This window comes from Nerophis lumbriciformis, linkage group LG19 (assembly GCF_033978685.3).
Source record: "Nerophis lumbriciformis linkage group LG19, RoL_Nlum_v2.1, whole genome shotgun sequence".
NCBI classification, from domain to species: Eukaryota; Metazoa; Chordata; class Actinopteri; order Syngnathiformes; family Syngnathidae; genus Nerophis; species Nerophis lumbriciformis.
The window spans coordinates 40,024,125-40,041,917 of NC_084566.2; the positions used below are offsets into that span (position 1 = coordinate 40,024,125).

The 17,793-nt window shown below is 41.9% G+C and overlaps 1 protein-coding gene across 1 annotated transcript; it reads right to left on the minus strand.

Annotated features, from left to right (window-relative positions):
• Positions 1-5,004: 5,004 nt before the first annotated feature.
• LOC133618983 (uncharacterized) lies at positions 5,005-15,380 on the minus strand. Its single transcript, XM_061979844.2, has 4 exons — positions 15,260-15,380; positions 15,134-15,181; positions 7,061-7,173; positions 5,005-5,638 (listed from the first exon to the last, which is right to left on the minus strand). The coding sequence occupies exons 1-4, from the start codon at positions 15,294-15,296 to the stop codon at positions 5,510-5,512; spliced, it is 327 nt and encodes a 108-aa protein (XP_061835828.1). The 5' UTR covers positions 15,297-15,380; the 3' UTR covers positions 5,005-5,509.
• Positions 15,381-17,793: the final 2,413 nt, after the last annotated feature.

Genomic DNA, 17,793 nt, shown 5'->3' on the forward strand with positions numbered 1-17,793 from the left:
CCTATATAATTTGAGTTTAAATACTTTAAGTCAGGGGTGTCGAACTCATTTTAAAAATCCCGGCACGATAACTTAAAAATAAAGACAACTTCAGATTGTTTTCTTTGTTTGAAAACAGAACGGGCACAAATGTATTCATCCATCTTCCTCCACTTATCCGAGGTCGGGTCGCGGGGGCAGCAGCCTAAGCAGGGAAGCCCAGACTTCCCTCTCCCCAGCCACTTCGTCCAGCTCCTCCCGGGGGACCCCGAGGCGTTCCCAGGCCAGCCGGGAGACATAGTCTTCCCAACGTGTCCTGGGTCTTCCCCGCGGCCTCCTACCGGTCGGACGTGCCCTAAACACCTCCCTAGGGAGGCGTTCGGGTGGCATCCTGACCAGATGCCCGAACCACCTCATCTGGCTCCTCTCGATGTGGAGGAGCAGCGGCTTTACTTTGAGCTCCTCCCGGATGACAGAGCTTCTCACCCTATCTCTAAGGGAGAGCCCCGCTACCCGGCGGAGGAAACTCATTTCGGCCGCTTGTACCCGTGATCTTGTCCTTTCGGTCATAACCCAAAGCTCATGACCATAGGTGAGGATGGGAACGTAGATCGACCGGTAAATCGAGAGCTTTGCCTTCCGGCTCAGCTCCTTCTTCACCACAACGGACCGATACAGCGTCCGCATTACTGAAGACGCCGCATCGATCCGCCTGTCGATCTCACGATCCACTCTTCCCTCACTCGTGAACAAGACTCCGAGGTACTTGAACTCCTCCACTTGGGGCAAGATCTCCTCCCCAACCCGGAGATGGCACTCCACCCTTTTCCGGGCGAGAACCATGGACTCGGACTTGGAGGTGCTGATTCTCATCCCAGTCGCTTCACACTCAGCTGCGAACCGATCCAGTGAGAGCTGAAGATCCTGGCCAGATGAAGCCATCAGGACCACATCATCTGCAAAAAGCAGAGACCTAATCCTGCAGCCACCAAACCAGATCCCCTCAACGCCTTGACTGCGCCTAGAAATTCTGTCCATAAAAGTTATGAACAGAATCGGTGACAAAGGACAGCCTTGGCGGAGTCCAACCCTCACTGGAAACGTGTCCGACTTACTGCTGGCAATGCGGACCAAGCTCTGGCACTGATCATACAGGGAGCGGACTGCCACAATCAGACAGTCCGATACCCCATACTCTCTGAGCACTCCCCACAGGACTTCCCGAGGGACACGGTCGAATGCCTTCTCCAAGTCCACAAAACACATGTAGACTGGTTGGGCAAACTCCCATGCACCCTCAAGGACCCTGCCGAGAGTATAGAGCTGGTCCACAGTTCCACGACCAGGACGAAAACCACACTGTTCCTCCTGAATCCGAGGTTCGACTATCCGGCGTAGCCTCCTCTCCAGTACACCTGAATAGACCTTACCGGGAAGGCTGAGGAGTGTGATCCCACGATAGTTAGAACACACCCTCCGGTTCCCCTTCTTAATGAGAGGAACCACCACCCCGGTCTGCCAATCCAGTGGTACCGCCCCCGATGTCCACGCGATGCTGCAGAGTCTTGTCAACCAAGACAGCCCCACAGCATCCAGAGCCTTAAGGAACTCCGGGCGGAGCTCATCTATCCCCGGAGCCTTGCCACCGAGGAGCTTTTTAACTACCTCAGCAACCTCAGCCCCAGAAATAGGAGAGCCCACCACAGACTCCCCAGGCACTGCTTCCTCATAGGAAGACGTGTTGGTGGGATTGAGGAGGTCTTCGAAGTATTCCCTCCACCGATCCACAACATCCGCAGTCGAGGTCAGCAGAACACCATCCTCGCCATACACTCAGTTACCGTTACTACATAAAACATAACGTAAAATAACGCAGTATCGACTAGAAACAGAGGATCTGAGTGTGTTTTATTGGAGAGCTGCAGAAAAGGCGACAGAGAAGAGGCGCGCTGCTCTGTGTGTGGGGCGTGTCTGTGTTCACTAACAAGACATAGCCAAAGTCGAGTTTCTTAACATGGAGATATTCTCACAACTTTTCTTTTGTCGACCACAAAGAAAGGAACATTTTAGTTGAATGTAAGTTGTCTTGGATCAAAGATCCTATCCTAGCAATTCAAATCTGCTGAAACAGCTACAAAAGCAACATGCTTCGACAAAGCTAGTAAAGAGAGACACACTTCACCTCCTAAGCAACAGCTGCTGGATTATAACGAGGCACTGCGCACTGAAGGTACACACACTCTTGTCAATTCTCTTATATAATCTTTTATTCTAGACTTCTAGAGTGTTTGATTATCACATCACTCTAAATGTATAGACTATGAAGTTCACAAACATAAAGAGGGATGCTAGTGGGCCAGGCCAATCTTTCCTTATCTCTAAACTAAAACTGGGGAAATGTGTAGAGTGTTCTGGGCTTCAGACATGATTTTATTTCAGAATTCCTTGAGAGAAAAAAACGCCTGGTTAGGCTTTGTGTATGTAGTGTGTGCCTTCCTTGGTTTACAGCTATGTTGTCATTATGCTGTTTGTTGCTTATGTATGTTATGTTGCAGCTATTTAAAAGTTTTGTCAATTTGTTCTGGCCTGAAACAAATTGGCCCTTTGAAACATATCTTGGTGTGTTGTATGTAGAGCACATTGCTGAGCAGAGTTCAGTGATGCAAATGCATGTCAAGTTGATCAACATTGTATTATTCTCCAGTGCAATAACAGTACTGAAATGAAGGCTAAAAGGGCATTAAAGGGGGCTTTAAAAATATATATATAACTAAAGAGTTACTTTTCACAGTAACGCATTACTTTTTGGTGTAATTAACTGAGTTACTTTTAAAATAAAGTAACTAGTTACTGGTTTTCAGTAACTAACCCAACACTGTTCATCAGTAAACTCATTGGTCTTATTTTTCAATCTATCAAGATTAAAAAAATGGTATCAAAAACAAATTACAGGATGTTATTTATGTAGTTTGAGCATTTTTCTTGACTGATGTACTAACATGTGGTTTATTTTGTGCATGGATGCAAAGAATTGCTATTGCGACATCCAGTGGACACATTTAGAACAGCGGTTTCATTAATTCCCATCTCCGGGTTGGGGAGGAGATCTTGCCCCAAGTGGAGGAGTTCAAGTACCTCGGAGTCTTGTTCACGAGTGAGGGAAGAGTGGGTGGTGAGATGGACAGGCGGATCGGTGCGGCGTCTTCAGTAATGCGGACGCTGTATCGATCCGTTGTGGTGAAGAAGGAGCTGAGCCGGAAGGCAAAGCTCTCAATTTACCGGTCGATCTACGTTCCCATCCTCACCTATGGTCATGAGCTTTGGGTTATGACCGAAAGGACAAGATCACGGGTACAAGCGGCCGAAATGAGTTCCCTCCGCCGGGTGGCGGGGCTCTCCCTTAGAGATAGGGTGAGAAGCTCTGTCATCCGGGGGGAGCTCAAAGTAAAGCCGCTGCTCCTCCACATCGAGAGGAGCCAGATGAGGTGGTTCGGGCATCTGGTCAGGATGCCACCCGAGCGCCTTCCTAGGGAGGTATTTAGGGCACGTCCGACCGGTAGGAGGCCACGGGGAAGACCCAGGACACGTTGGGAAGACTATGTCTCCCGGCTGGCCTGGGAACGCCTCGGGATCCCCCGGGAAGAGCTGGACGAAGTGGCTGGGGAGAGGGAAGTCTGGGCTTCCCTGCTTAGGCTGCTGCCCCCGCGACCCGACCTCGGATAAGCGGAAGAAGATGGATGGATGGTTTCATTAATACAAACATTTTAGGTTAATTTACATACTTAGCCAGCTCATCCCGCGGGCCCTCAGGCTGTACCTTTGACACCTCTGGTTTACCGTATTTTCCGCACCATAAGCCGCCCTGGGTTATAAGCCGCCCCTTCAATGAACGGCATATTTCAAAACTTTGTCCACCTATTGTGTTATAAGCCGCATCTAACTGCGCTAAAGGAATGTCAAAAAAACAGTCAGATAGGTCAGTCAAACTTTAATAATATATTAAAAACCAGCGTGATGTGGGCGCGCATGGAGTCGTATATCAACATGGACGGAGCTGCGTGAAAAAAGCCACCCGGCCTCTTCGCGTAAACTTACTTTAACCACTTGCTCATCTTTTCTTCATCCATCCATCCCTTCGAGTTAGCTTTTATGATGACGCCGGCTGGAAAGGTCTCTTTTGGCAAGGTCTTCCTTTTGAATATCACCATGGGTGGAAGTTTCTGGCCATTAGCATGGCAAGCTAGAACCACAGTGAAGGATGACTTCTCATTCCCTGTGGTGCGAATATTCACCGTACGTGCTCCCGTTGTATCCACAGTGCGGTTCACAGGAATATCAAAAGTCAGTGGAACCTCGTCCATGTTGATAATGTTCTCTGGCCGGATCTTTTTTTCAGCTATCTTGTTTTTACAATATGCACGGAAAGTAGCCAGCTTTTCTTGAAAGTCTTTAGGCAGTTGCTGTGAAATAGTAGTCCGTGTGCGGATGGAGAGATTGCGTCTTTTCATGAACCGGAAACCTGTCGCTTAGTAGGAGCCATTTTGTGGTCTTTACAGATGTAAACACACAAAGGAAATGAAACGTAATATCCGCGTGCTTCTTCTTCTTCTATGGGGGCGGGTGGTTGCTTACAGTAGAAGAAGAAGCGCTTCCTGTTCTATGGGGGCGGGTGCTTACCTTGGCGGTTGCTTGCGTAGAAGAAGAAGCACTTCCTCTTCTACGGGGAAAAAAGATGGCGGCTTGTTTACCGTAGTTGCGAGACCGAAACTTTATGAAAATGAATCTTAATATTAATCCATATATAAAGCGCACCGGGTTATAAGCCGCACTGTCAGCTTTTGAGTAAATTTGTGGTTTTTAGGTGCGGCTAATAGTGCGGAAAATACGGTAAGTGCTTCAGTAAGTTGGACTACAATTTTGGCTTATAAGATCCGAGTTTGCTCCTCATGTACAAACATCAACAGGCTAACTAACAACAATTGCATGTTAAATTCTAAAATTCTTAACGACAATGAGGCATAGAAGAGTGGTGTACTCATTTTTAATTCAAGAACACAACTGAGGCGACTTCCATTAGTTTGCCAACAGGAAATATAAGCTTGCGAAGCACGATGACGTGATTACAAGGACACTTGAGTTCCTAGTACTACACAGAAAACGCTGAATAAATCTGATGAAGTGACGTGTGTCTTTTGAGCAATGTGCTAAAGGTGTCAGATGAAAGCATCAAACACATGCGGCGTTAATCGCTGATTCAAATGGTCCGCAAACTGCTAATTTACAGTGCATTTAGAGCATGCTGCTTCAATGGGCACCTGAGTGTCGAGTCAAACATTTACCGGCCAAATTAAAAAAAAAATCATCCACTACGTTATTAATCGAAATAAATTGGACGGGATGTGTTGGATTAAAAAGGAGAGGGGATCTCAGATGGCTGATTATGTAAACACCCCTGAAAGCATCTTCATTTGTGAAAGGAGGTCGGAATGAGAGGCTCTGATGAACTACAAAAAACCCCGCACAAAACAAGTCAAAGAATTCCCAGGAGCTCCACTTCAAAGACAAGAGTGGCGTTGGCAGGGATGACGGGAGGAAAGCCTTGGCTGCCGTAGGCGTAATCCGGCGTGCAGGTCAAGCGGGCCTTCTGGCCGACGCTCATCTATAACAAACATAAATGTTCCGTTTACAAACACATTACCATGGGAGAGATCTATATTTGCCTTAATGTAGATGGGACAATCGGTATTATATGCATCAGACTGTATAAAGCATATGTTCCTTTTGACTGTGCATGTACTGTAAATGTACATTGTATTTATATTACTTACATGTGAATAATGCTGTATAATAGACTGTATCTATATTATTCACATGTGAATAATATTGTATAATAAACTATTATTCACATGTGAATAATGCTGTATAATAGACTGTTATTCACATGTGAATAATGCTGTATAATAGACTGTATTTATATTATTCACATGTGAATAATGCTGTATAATAGACTGTATTTATGTTATTCACATGTGAATAATGCTGTATAGTAGACTATTTATATTATTTATATGTGAATAATACTGTATAATAGACTGTATTTATATTATTCACATGTGAATAATGCTTTATAATAGACTATTTTATTTACATGTGAATAATGCTGTATAATAGACTATGATATTCACATGTGAATAATGCTGTATAATAGACTGTATTTATATTATTCACATGTGAATAATGCTGTATAATAGACTATTTATATTCACATGTGAATAATGCTGTATAATAGACTAATATTCACATGTGAATAATCCTGTATTTATGTTATTCACATGTGAATAATGCTGTATAATAGACTGTATTTATATTATTCACATGTGAATAACGCTGTATAATAGACTATTATTCACATGTGAATGCTGTATAATAGACTATTATTCACATGTGAATAATGCTGTATAATAGACTTTGTTATTCACATGTGAATAATGCTGCATAATAGACTGTTTATATTATTCACATGTGAATAATGCTGTATAATAGACTGCATTTATATATTATTCACATGTGAATAATGCTGTATAATAAACTATATTATTCACATGTGAATAATGCTGTATAATAGACTATAATATTCACATGTGAATAATGCTGTATAATAGACTGTATTTATATTATTCACATGTGAATAATGCTGTATAATAGACTGTATTTATGTTATTCACATGTGAATAATGCTGTATAATAGACTATTATTCACATGTGAATAATGCTGTATAATAGACTATTATTCACATGTGAATAATGCTGTATAATAGACTATGTTATTCACATGTGAATAATGCTATATAATAGACTGTATTTATATTATTCACATGTGAATAATGCTGTATAATAGACTGTATTTATATTATTCACATGTGAATAATGCTGTATAATACTGTATTTATATTATTCACATGTGAAAAATACCTGAGTGTTTGTCTATTGTGAGCGAACTGTGGTGCTGAATTTCTCCCAGGGCTCAATAAAGTACTTTCTATTCTATTCTATATAGTTAGATGGGAAGTCTTCCCTTTACCTGAGCGACACCTTCATCCCAGCCGCGAATGACGTCACCACAGCCCAGCTTGAATTTAAAGGGCTGCCCTCGGTCCCTGGAGGAGTCAAACTTCTTGCCGGATGTCAGTGTTCCTATCGAGGAAAAAATTACAAAAATTAACAAACATTTTTTATCAAAATGCTTGTAGCGGTTCGGTGCTACCTGAGCTACCTGCTCAGTGGCCTAGTGGTTAGAGTGTCCGCCCTGAGATTGATACGTCGTGAGTTCAAACCAAGTCAGACCAAAGTAGGGCTGGGCGAAATGGCCTTTTATTAATATCTGGATATTTTTAGGCCATGTCACGATACACGATATTTATCTCGATATTTTTGCCTTAGCCTTGAATGAACACTTGATGCATATGATCACAGCAGTATGATGATTCTATGTGTCTACATTAAAACATTCTTGTTCATATAGGGCTGGGCGATATGGCCTTTTATTAATATCTTGATATTTTTAGGCCATGTCACGATACACGATATATATCTCGATATTTTGCCTTAGCCTTGTATGAACACTTGATGCATATAATCACAGCAGTATGATGATTCTATGTGTCTACATTAAAACATTCTTGTTCATATTTAAAATGAGCATATATTAATGCAGTATGGAGAAGAATGTTTTAATGTAGACACATAGAATCATCATACTGCTGTGATTATATGCATCAAGTGTTCATTCAAGGCTAAGGCAAAATATTGAGATTAGGGATGTCCCGATCCGATATTTGAATCGGATCGGCTGCCGATATTTGCCAAAAATTGCGTATCGGCAAGGCATGGGAAAATGCCGATCCAGATCCAGTTTAAAAAAAACTCCGGTCCGTGTTTTCCAACACACCGATTTAAATAATACATTCCACTTTTCTGCTGCTCTGTAATTTCCGTTCGCATTTTCCAGCACACCTTCAACACATCCACAATTCTCACGCAGTTGCTTTTAGCTGCTGGCATTACACGACAGGCTCTTCTCACTCTTTCCTGTGTCTCCCTCTCACAGACAGCAAGTGCACCTTCTTACACACGTCACATACTGTCACGTCATACGTCACATACGTATACGTCCTCCCCGAGCAGAGAGGTAGCAGCATGGCTAACGTTAGCTGTGATGCTAGCGCAGCCGTGCGAGAAACGCTCCCTCTAAGGTGCTCGCCTGTGCAATTGCGCACTGTTTAAGCGTCCTCTGCGCATAGCAAATCTATGCCACGCACAAAATCAAATAAAAAAATAAGCGCATAACAATTTTCGACACACGGACACGACAGAGAAAACAGTTTTCGTCATCATTGTTCAAATATTGTGACGTCTGTCGAGACGCTTATCGCCATTCGGTGCCACACGCCCACACCATCAAAATGCTGAGGCAAAAATGTCCACATCAACACCGTATGAAAAAATTAGTGATATTTTTAGTTGTGATTTCCTTCTCTGCATGAAAGTTTAAAAGTAGCATATATTAATGCAGTATGAAGAAGAATGTTTTAATGTAGACATGCAAGCCTTGAAAGAAAATTTTGAAAATCAAGACTACATTTCCTGCAAATGGGTGCATTCCTATATTTTAACTTTAGATTTATTCTCATATCAAACTCTTTTGGCTGTCTTTTTGACACTTACATCCGGCGCCCCCCTCCACACCCTGGATTATAAATAATGTAAATAATTCAATGTGATTATCTTGTGTGATGACTGTATTATGATGATAGTATATATCTGTATCATGAATCACCCCGACTTAAACAAGTTGAAAAACTTATTGGGGTGTTACCATTTAGTGGTCAATTGTACGGAATATGTACTTCACTGTGCAACCTACTAATAAAAGTCTCAATCAATCAATCAAAACACATAGAATCATCATACTGCTGTGATTATATGCATCAAGTGTTCATTCAAGGCTAAGGCAAAATATCGAGATATATATTGTGTATCGCAATATGGCCTTAAAATATCGCAATATTAAAAAAAGGCCATATCGCCCAGCCCTAGTTCAATGATGCCATTTCTGTTTGTCATGTATAATTTTGTCTATTTTGTGTTTATCCTTGAATAAACAGGTCAGTTTCTTGTTACCAACCATTGTGTATTATTCAAACTCCCCTAATTCAGCTGGCTAGTTGTTATCAAGAGTACTAAAACCCTTTTCAACATGATTCTGACAACTAAGTAGGCTAAATAACTTTAAACTTTAATACATGCTCGGATAGGCCAGTATCGGTCACTATCGGTATCGGATCGGAAATGCAAAAACAATATCGGTATCGGATCGGAAGTGCAAAAACCTGGATCGGGACATCCCTAATTGAGATATATATCGTGTATCGTGACTAGGGATGATGCTTGAAACCGATTTTACCGGTTGTTCGATAAGAAAAGAACCGAGTCCTCGGACTCGAATCCCTTTTTGAAAACCGGTACCCGTTATTGAGACTACTATAGTAAAGAAAAAGAGTTGGTTCTTTATTCGAATCCCTGGGAACGAATCCCGTCCCGACAAGAAATGCCCCGTGAGACATCACAAGAAATTACGTCACGTAGCTCAGTTATTTGTCACGGTGGGGTGCAGCGTGCTGCGGTTCGTTCTCCCGGGACGCAAAACTGACGGCTACGGACGAAAGCGTGCAGGTAGGAGATGATTTATTTCCCATAAATCATACACATTACAACAGACAGGAACGAAACAAAAGGAAAGCGTGCCGTTCGCACGAGAAGCTAAAGCAAAAACTTACTTAGCACAGGAATACTAGAAGCTAAGGTAACTTAGCACAGCAATCATGCGCTCGAAAACCAGAATGCCAACGTAACTGTTGCAAATGCAAACAATGAAGCCACGACGAGTGACCGGAAAAGGCAGGCTTAAATAGAGTCTCTGATGAGCAACAGGTGCACGTACAAGGCAGGTGAAAATCATAAGTAACCATGGTGACTAAAACAAACCCCCGAAGTGCACAAAACAACTAAGGAAGTCCAAAACTAACAGAACATAGCTAAACATAACATGATCCGACAAATATATACATCATTTACTGACTCTTTTTATAATAAAATATCTGTGAATTAGTATATAAAACAGTTTTGTAATATGTAATTAATTAATTCAGTCGTTATTAATATACTGAGATGAAGAATATCTTATTTTCAATAAGGTTGAAAGTATTTCTCATAATTCTTCTTCTTTGTACCTTGTAAGCACTATTCATTTGAACATGGATCATATCAGTACAATGTAACTTCTTTACTTAATCCATTCCATCATTTAATTCCACATTTTAGCTGTTTGCAATTTTACCAAATTATCGAACTTTAATATTTGTGACTCAACAAATAAAGTGTTTGTATGTTCTCTATATCCAACATTATGTATCAGTCTAACAAAAAAAAATTGTAACACGTTTAACGAATGTAGCGCACATTTGTAGCTATTTCCCCACATTTCTGCACAATAACTCAGACATGGTTAATACTATAGTAGCGAGCAGTAGAGAAAGTGAAGTGATTTGTTAAACCAAATATTGTGTGTTTTTTTCCATATACAACAACCTATCTGGACTCGATAAGAGAATTGATAAGGAATCGGTTCGATAATAGGCTTGAACTCCATCATTTCTTATCAAACATCATCCCTACTTGTGACATGCATACCTGCCAACTTTTGAAATCAGAAAAACCTAGTAGCCAGGGTCCAGGGGCCGCAGGCCCCGGTAGGTCCAGGACAAAGTCCTGGTGGGGGGTTCAGGTTCGCCCCCCGACGCAAAATGATTATTAGCATTCAGACAGGTTAAAATGTTGCTAAAACCATCACTTTTCTATCAGTCACAGTGACTTTTCAAAACAAAAATATTACAGCAAAAATCATATGGGTTGATTGACATGTTTATTCTGTAAGCTAACTTCAATAGTTTGAAATTATTTTGACAGTTAATGCCAGTTATCCTGTCAACCTTTCACAAGACTTCAATTTGTTAATTGAAAGTATAAACAGTATAAACACTTTTTACAGTAAACAAATGGTAAAACAGTACTAAACAATTCCATTAAAAAAAAAAATTGGTGTCATTATTAACTTTCTGTCCAAGCTTGTATAATCTACTGCCTTGTTCAGTTGTAAAAAATATTCTGTGCCTAAAATTCACATTTCTATCACAATCATCATACTGTAAACATGGTAAGCTAACTTCATTAAAATTAATAGTCCTGTCAATAGCATGGAATTACAATTCAAATGTAGTTTTTTGTACCGTATTTTCCGCACTATTAGCCGCACCTAAAAACCACAAATTTTCTCAAAAGCTGACAGTGCGCCTTTTAACCCGGTGCGCTTTATATATGGATAAATATTAAGATTAATTTTCATAAAGTTTCGGTCTCGCAACTACGGTAAACAGCCGCCATCTTTTTTCCCCGTAGAAGAAGCGCGCGGTGCATGCTGGGATATGTGACGTTTCATTTCCATTTGTGTGTTTATGTAAAGACCCCAAAATGTCTCCTATTAAGTGTGTTGTCTGTCTAATTATAAATAATGCAGACGAGGCGTGTTAACTGAGTTCTCAAAGTTTACTCACAGCGTGCTCATAACCACATTCTAACTGCCAGCATACAACAACGCTTCTCAGGGCTACCGCGCATGCTCGTCACTATCGTTGCATGCTGGGTAGTGTAGTTGTTATATTTGCTAGCTCATAACATCACATTAAGAGACACGCTTACGCGCTTAATTCAATACTCGCCGTCATTCCGGGTGGATTGACAAAAGACCTCCAGCCGCTAGATATTGGTGTCAACAGGGCATTCGAAGCTAGACTGCTAACTGCGTGGGAACAGTGGATGACAGAAGGCGAACACACCTTCACTAAGACAGGGAGACAGCGCCAGACGACGCCAACATCACCTTCACTAAGACAGGGAGACAGCGCACGACATACGCCAACATCTGCCAGTGGGTCGTAAATGCCTGGGCAGATATTTCGGTCACAACTGTGGTCCGAGCTTTCCGGAAGGCAGGATTCACAGAACTGCTGGACAACAGCGACACTGACTCCGATGACTTCGACGAGACGGAACCGGCCATTTTGGATCCCACATTTGCCCAACTTTTCAATTCGGACACCGAAGACGAAGAATTCGAAGGATTTACGAATGAAGAATAACTTCAGAAAGTGAGCGCTATGTTTATTTTGTGTGTTGTGACATTAACGTTCGAGCAACATTATGTTGCTATTGCTCTGCACTATTTTGAATTTTACTATGTTTGTGATTGCACATTTGCGTACATTTTGGGACAGAGTTGTTAGAACGCTGGTTTTTAATATATTATTAAAGTTTGACTGACCTATCTGACTGTTTTTTTGACATTCCCTTTAGCGCAGCGTAGGCGCGGCTTATAGTCCGGGGCTGCTTATAGGTGGACAAAGTTTTGAAATATGCCATTCATTGAAGGTGCGGCTAATAACCCGGGGCGGCTTATAGTGCGGAAAATACGGTAAGCCTTTCAAAAGAATTCAAAATATGAAAAATTAATGAAAATTAATTTAAGCCATCAGACACTTGAAAAGTGGCACATCACATCTCTAATGTAATCATTTGAACTTTTCAACAGAAATAGCACTGCAAAAATATTAAGGACATACTTCTGTATTTTGGTAGTTATGCTGTCAACATTTAACAAGATTTCTTCAACTTGGACTTGAAAGCATAAATAGTATAAACACTTTTAACAGTACTAAACAATTCCAATAGATAACATTGGTGTCATTACCTTTTTGTGGCTAAAATCCAAATTTATTCTAGTCCATGCTCAATTATTGCCTCCGTAAATAAAACTTCGGCATTTATCACATCCAAAGAATCTGTTTGAGCGACGAAAAACGTTGAAAGTTTTCCACTTGTATCGCTAGCAACGGCATTAGACTTGTGTTCTTTTGTCCCAACGTGGTCTTTTACATCGCTAACTCCTCCGTGTCCGATCGAAAAATCTTGTCTGCACAAGGTGCAATTCGCGTAGTTTTCACCCTTTTTGGAACGGATAATTATTCCCGGATAGGCTTTTGAATATTCTTCACGGAATGACTGCAGTTTTCTTTTCGGTTTAAGACTCGTTTGCGATTTTTCTCCGGCTGATTCCATGATCGTTCGCTCGTTTGGAAACAATGGGCAACAGGTGCCTCGTGCTTGGCAGCGGTGCTATAAATAGCCTCGCGCATTTAAAAAAAGAAAAGTTTTAATTACCGTATTTTCCGCACTATAAGGCGCACCTAAAAACCACAAATTTTCTCAAAAGCTGACAGTGCGGCTTATAACCCGGTGCGCCTTATATATGGATTAATATTAATATTCATTTTCATAAAGTTTAGGTCTCGCAACTACGGTAAACAGCCGCCATCTTTTTTCCCCGTAGAAGAGGAAGCGCTTCTTCTACGGTAAGCAACCGCCAAGGTAAGCACCCGCCCCCGTAGAAGAAGCGCGCGGATATTACGTTTCATTTCATTTGTGTGTTTACATCTGTAAAGACCACAAAATGGCTCCTATTAAGAGACACGCGTACAACGCAGAATTCAAACTCAAGGCAATAAGTCACGCAGAAGAACACGGAAATAGAGCAGCAGCGAGAGAATTGAACATAAATGAATCAATGGTGCGTAGGTAGAGGAAGCAACAAGATGACCTGCGCCACTAAGACAGGGAGACAGCGCCGGACGACATACGCCAACATCTGCCAGTTGATCGTAAATGCCTGGGCGGATATATCGGTCTCAACTGTGGTCCGAGCTTTCCGGAAGGCAGGATACACGGAACTGCTGGACAACAACAGCAACATTGACTCTGATGACTTCGATGAGACGACATTTTGGATGCCGTTTTGGCCCAACTTTTTAATTCAGACACTGAAGAAGAATTCGAGGGATTTATGGATGAGGAATAACTTCAGAAAGTGGGCTTTAAATGTTTATTTTGTGTGTTGTGTGACATTAACGTTCGAGCAACGTTGAGTTATTGATGTTGCTATTGCTCTGCACTAATTTGAGTGTTACTATTTTTGTGATTGCACATTACATTTTGGGGGTGAACAGAGTTGCTAGAACGCTGGTTTGTAATATATTATTAAAGTTTGACTGACCTATCTGACTGTTTTTTTTGACATTCCCTTTAGCGCAGCGTAGGCGCGGTTTATAACCCGGGGCGGTTTATAGGTGAACAAAGTTTTGAAATATGCCATTCATTGAAGGTGCGGCTAATAACCCAGGGCGGCTTAGTGCGGAAAATACGGTACAACAACCTACCTGGACTCGATAAGAGAATTGATAAGGAATCGGTTCGATAAGAGGATTCGATAATAGGCTCAAACTCGATCATTTCTTATCAAACATCATCCCTACTTGTGACATGGCCTAAAAATATTGAGAAATTAATAAAAAGCCATATCGCCCAGCCCTATATGAACAATAATATTTTAATGTAGACACATAGAATCATCATACTGCTGTGATCATATGCATCAAGTGTTTATTCAAGGCTAAGGCAAAATATCGAGATATATATCGCGTATCGTGACATGGCCTAAAAATATCGAGATATTAATACAAGGCCATATCGCCCAGCCCTACGTTACAGCTCATTTTTATTACCAATGACCTATTGTGTGTTATATTTTGCACGATTGTACCACGAAAAATGGCTAGTTTGCGAACCCGTTCTCAAACAATGGCTATAAAACTATTCTGAGCTAGCGTCGAGCTAACGTTAGCCTCGGTGTGTAGGCGGCGGTAACGCTTCCACGCGGCTCGCCTCAAAATTCGAGCCTACTTTAATGTGCTTTATGGATACGTTTTCGCGTGAGAAAATATGTTTTTGTTCGCCTTTATTCATATAAATGCCTCAAATTAAACAACCGCTAGCTCGCTCACGCGCACCCACTCGAGGCGAAACAGAAAGAGTAAATGGCTTTTCCCCAGTTAACCGCACAAACTGGTTTTAAGACGATATAAAAGGTGATGTTTGGTTAAAAGAAGATGGACATTTTAACAAGTAGAAGAACACAATGGAGGCTCACCGACGTAGTGGACGCTGACCTGCTGGCCTTTATTCCCGAACGTCTTTCCTAGAAGGTGAGGGAAAAAAAGCATTAAATTGCGTTTTTTATAATTAGGCAAGAACATGCATGTTTGTAAAGAATTACCGTCGCCAGGAGTGAGGGTTTCTACGGTGACACCCATTGTTCGCTACGGTGAGGCCGTCTCACGTTCACCGGGGCGGTGGCCGTCTGAGACACTTCCGGTACGCTTCTTCTCCTGCGGGTGACCGCCATCTTGATGGCGCATTACCGCCATCTTCTGCTCCGGTGTTTTTTTTATTTTTTTATTTTTATTTTTTTAATTGAATTGTACAAACAAACATATATTCAGAATGTACACAGAATCCAACGATGCAAAAAGTCAGTGTTCAAAAACAAGAAAAAAAAAAAATACAAAAATGAGGGGTATTTTATTTGAACTAATCAAAATTATCTGCCAATAGCATACTTGCCAACCTTGAGACATCCGATTTCGGGAGGTGGGGGTTGGGGGCGTGGTTAAGAGGGGAGGAGTATTTTGACAGCTAGTCACCAAGTCAAGTATTTCATACATATATATATATATATATATATATATATATATATATATATTAGAGATGCGCGGATAGGCAATTATTTCATCCGCAACCGCATCAGAAAGTCGTCAACCATCCGCCATCCACCCGATTTAACATTTGATCAGAACCGCACCCGCCCGTTGTTATATATCTAATATAGACGATGCAAGGCATTAGTGAGGTTATAAAGCTTTTGCCTGTTAAAGAAAGGAGACTGATCCAATGCAGCACAGACATTCGCGTGCCACGCTGTCACGACCCAGACGCACACCAGTGCGCAATAATATGGGAGCCGCGCTGAGCGCACCTCCAAGCGCGTTTCGCTGCCGACGACAGCCGCGTATGAGCCCGACGCTCCAGCGCCATCCATTTTCAGGGCTAGTTGATTCGGCAGGTGGGTTGTTACACACTCCTTAGCGGGTTCCGACTTCCATGGCCACCGTCCAGCTGCTGTCTATATCAACCAGGGTGAGCCCCACCCCTTTCGTGAGCGCACTGCGCGCGGAGTGACCCCTGTTACGCGCCCCCCGGCAATGGGGGTGGCGGGCAGGTAAGCTGCGCAGGCGGAGCGCGCGGAGTGACCCCTGTTACGAGCCCCCAGCCACGGGGGTGGCGGGCAGGTAAGCTGCTTACCTGCTGCGCGTGACGCCGGCCGCGGCGAAGGCGGACGAGGCGGGGTGTCGGTGCGGTGGGCGCGGTGGTGACCCTGGACGTGCGTCGGGCCCTTCTCGCGGATCGCCTCAGCTACGGCTCCCGGTGGGGCCCTCTCGGGGGAAGGGGCCTCGGTCCCGGACCCCGGCGAGGCGTCCCTTCTCCGCTCCGTAAAAGTGTCCATCTCTTTTCTTTTTTTTTCTTCTGTTGTGGCATATGCTGCAGGTGCCTGCTCGTTTTTCGTATGTGGGTAACAACATTTAACTATGTATATATATTTCCGAATTGGTTTAACTGCCACCCGCCTGAATCTATTTAAAATCTCATTTTTTTTAAAATTTCAACCGCCCGACCCGACCCGCGGATAAAATCTAATTTTTTTAAATTTCATCCGCCCGATCCGCGGATAATCCGCGGACTCCGCGGTTGTGCCCGCAAACCGCGCATCTCTAATATATATATATATATATATATATATATGTATATATATATATATATATATATATACATCTACATCCTGAAAATATGCAAACAAAACTGTGTTTAGATAATTGATACTTCAAACTTGCATAAATAAATATTAAGGAATATAACATAACTTGGCTTCTGAGAGTTTCAAAATGTAATGAATAAAATGCTAAAGTTGTTGATAAACAAGCAATTATTTTAATAATTAAATATGGTCATTTTAAAGGAATTATTATGATAATTTAAAATCAATTATTTGAAATATGTTTATTTTAATGTATAATTCTATGGCTGGATGTAATAAGGAGTCACGGAAAAATACAAATAAAAATACAATTCATTTTGATGTTTTTAGCAAAATATAGTAAAAATGTATTTAGTTGTTTTTGTTTTTTTAATGAATAAATATATTTATTTTTAGGTAAAATAAACATAATAATACAATTTATCTCTAGTCTGTATGAATTAGTTCTTGTCACCCTGTTGTCCTCCCGTCATGAAAAAAGGCTGTCCTCACTCAGGTCCGCATGGAGCTGGAGGGGGCGTGGCTTCCAGCTCCGGCTGAAAATCGGGAGATTTTCGGGAGAATATTTGTCCCGGGAGTTTTTTGGGAGAGGCGCTGAATTTCAGGAGTCTCCCGGAAAATTCGGGAGGGTTGGCAAGTATGCAATAGAACAAGACAATTTGGCTTGTCAAGACTTTCCAAAACAAGTAAAATTAGCTAACTTCAATGAACCCAAAAATAGCTTAAAATAAGTATATTCTCACTAATAACAAGTGCACTTTTCTTGGTAGAAAAAAAATATGAGACCTTTTTGCTCAATATGTTGAAAAATATTCTTAAATGAAGTAAATGCTAGTGCCATTATCTTGACATAATGATTTGTGCTCGGCATTACATGGGGCGGTATAGCTCGGTTGGTAGAGCGGCCGTGCCATGTTCGATCCCCGCTTCTGCCATCC

Excerpts from the sequence above, each read along its gene's own strand:
- LOC133618983 (XM_061979844.2), bottom strand. The coding sequence starts at position 15,296 with ATGGGTGTCACCGTAGAAACCCTCACTCCTGGCGACG. Across the intron at positions 7,174-15,133 it reads GGTCAGCGTCCACTACGTCG|GAACACTGACATCCGGCAAG; the intron begins GTGAGCCTCCAT and ends TTTCCTCGATAG. Across the intron at positions 5,639-7,060 it reads GGGATGAAGGTGTCGCTCAG|ATGAGCGTCGGCCAGAAGGC; the intron begins GTAAAGGGAAGA and ends TGTTTGTTATAG.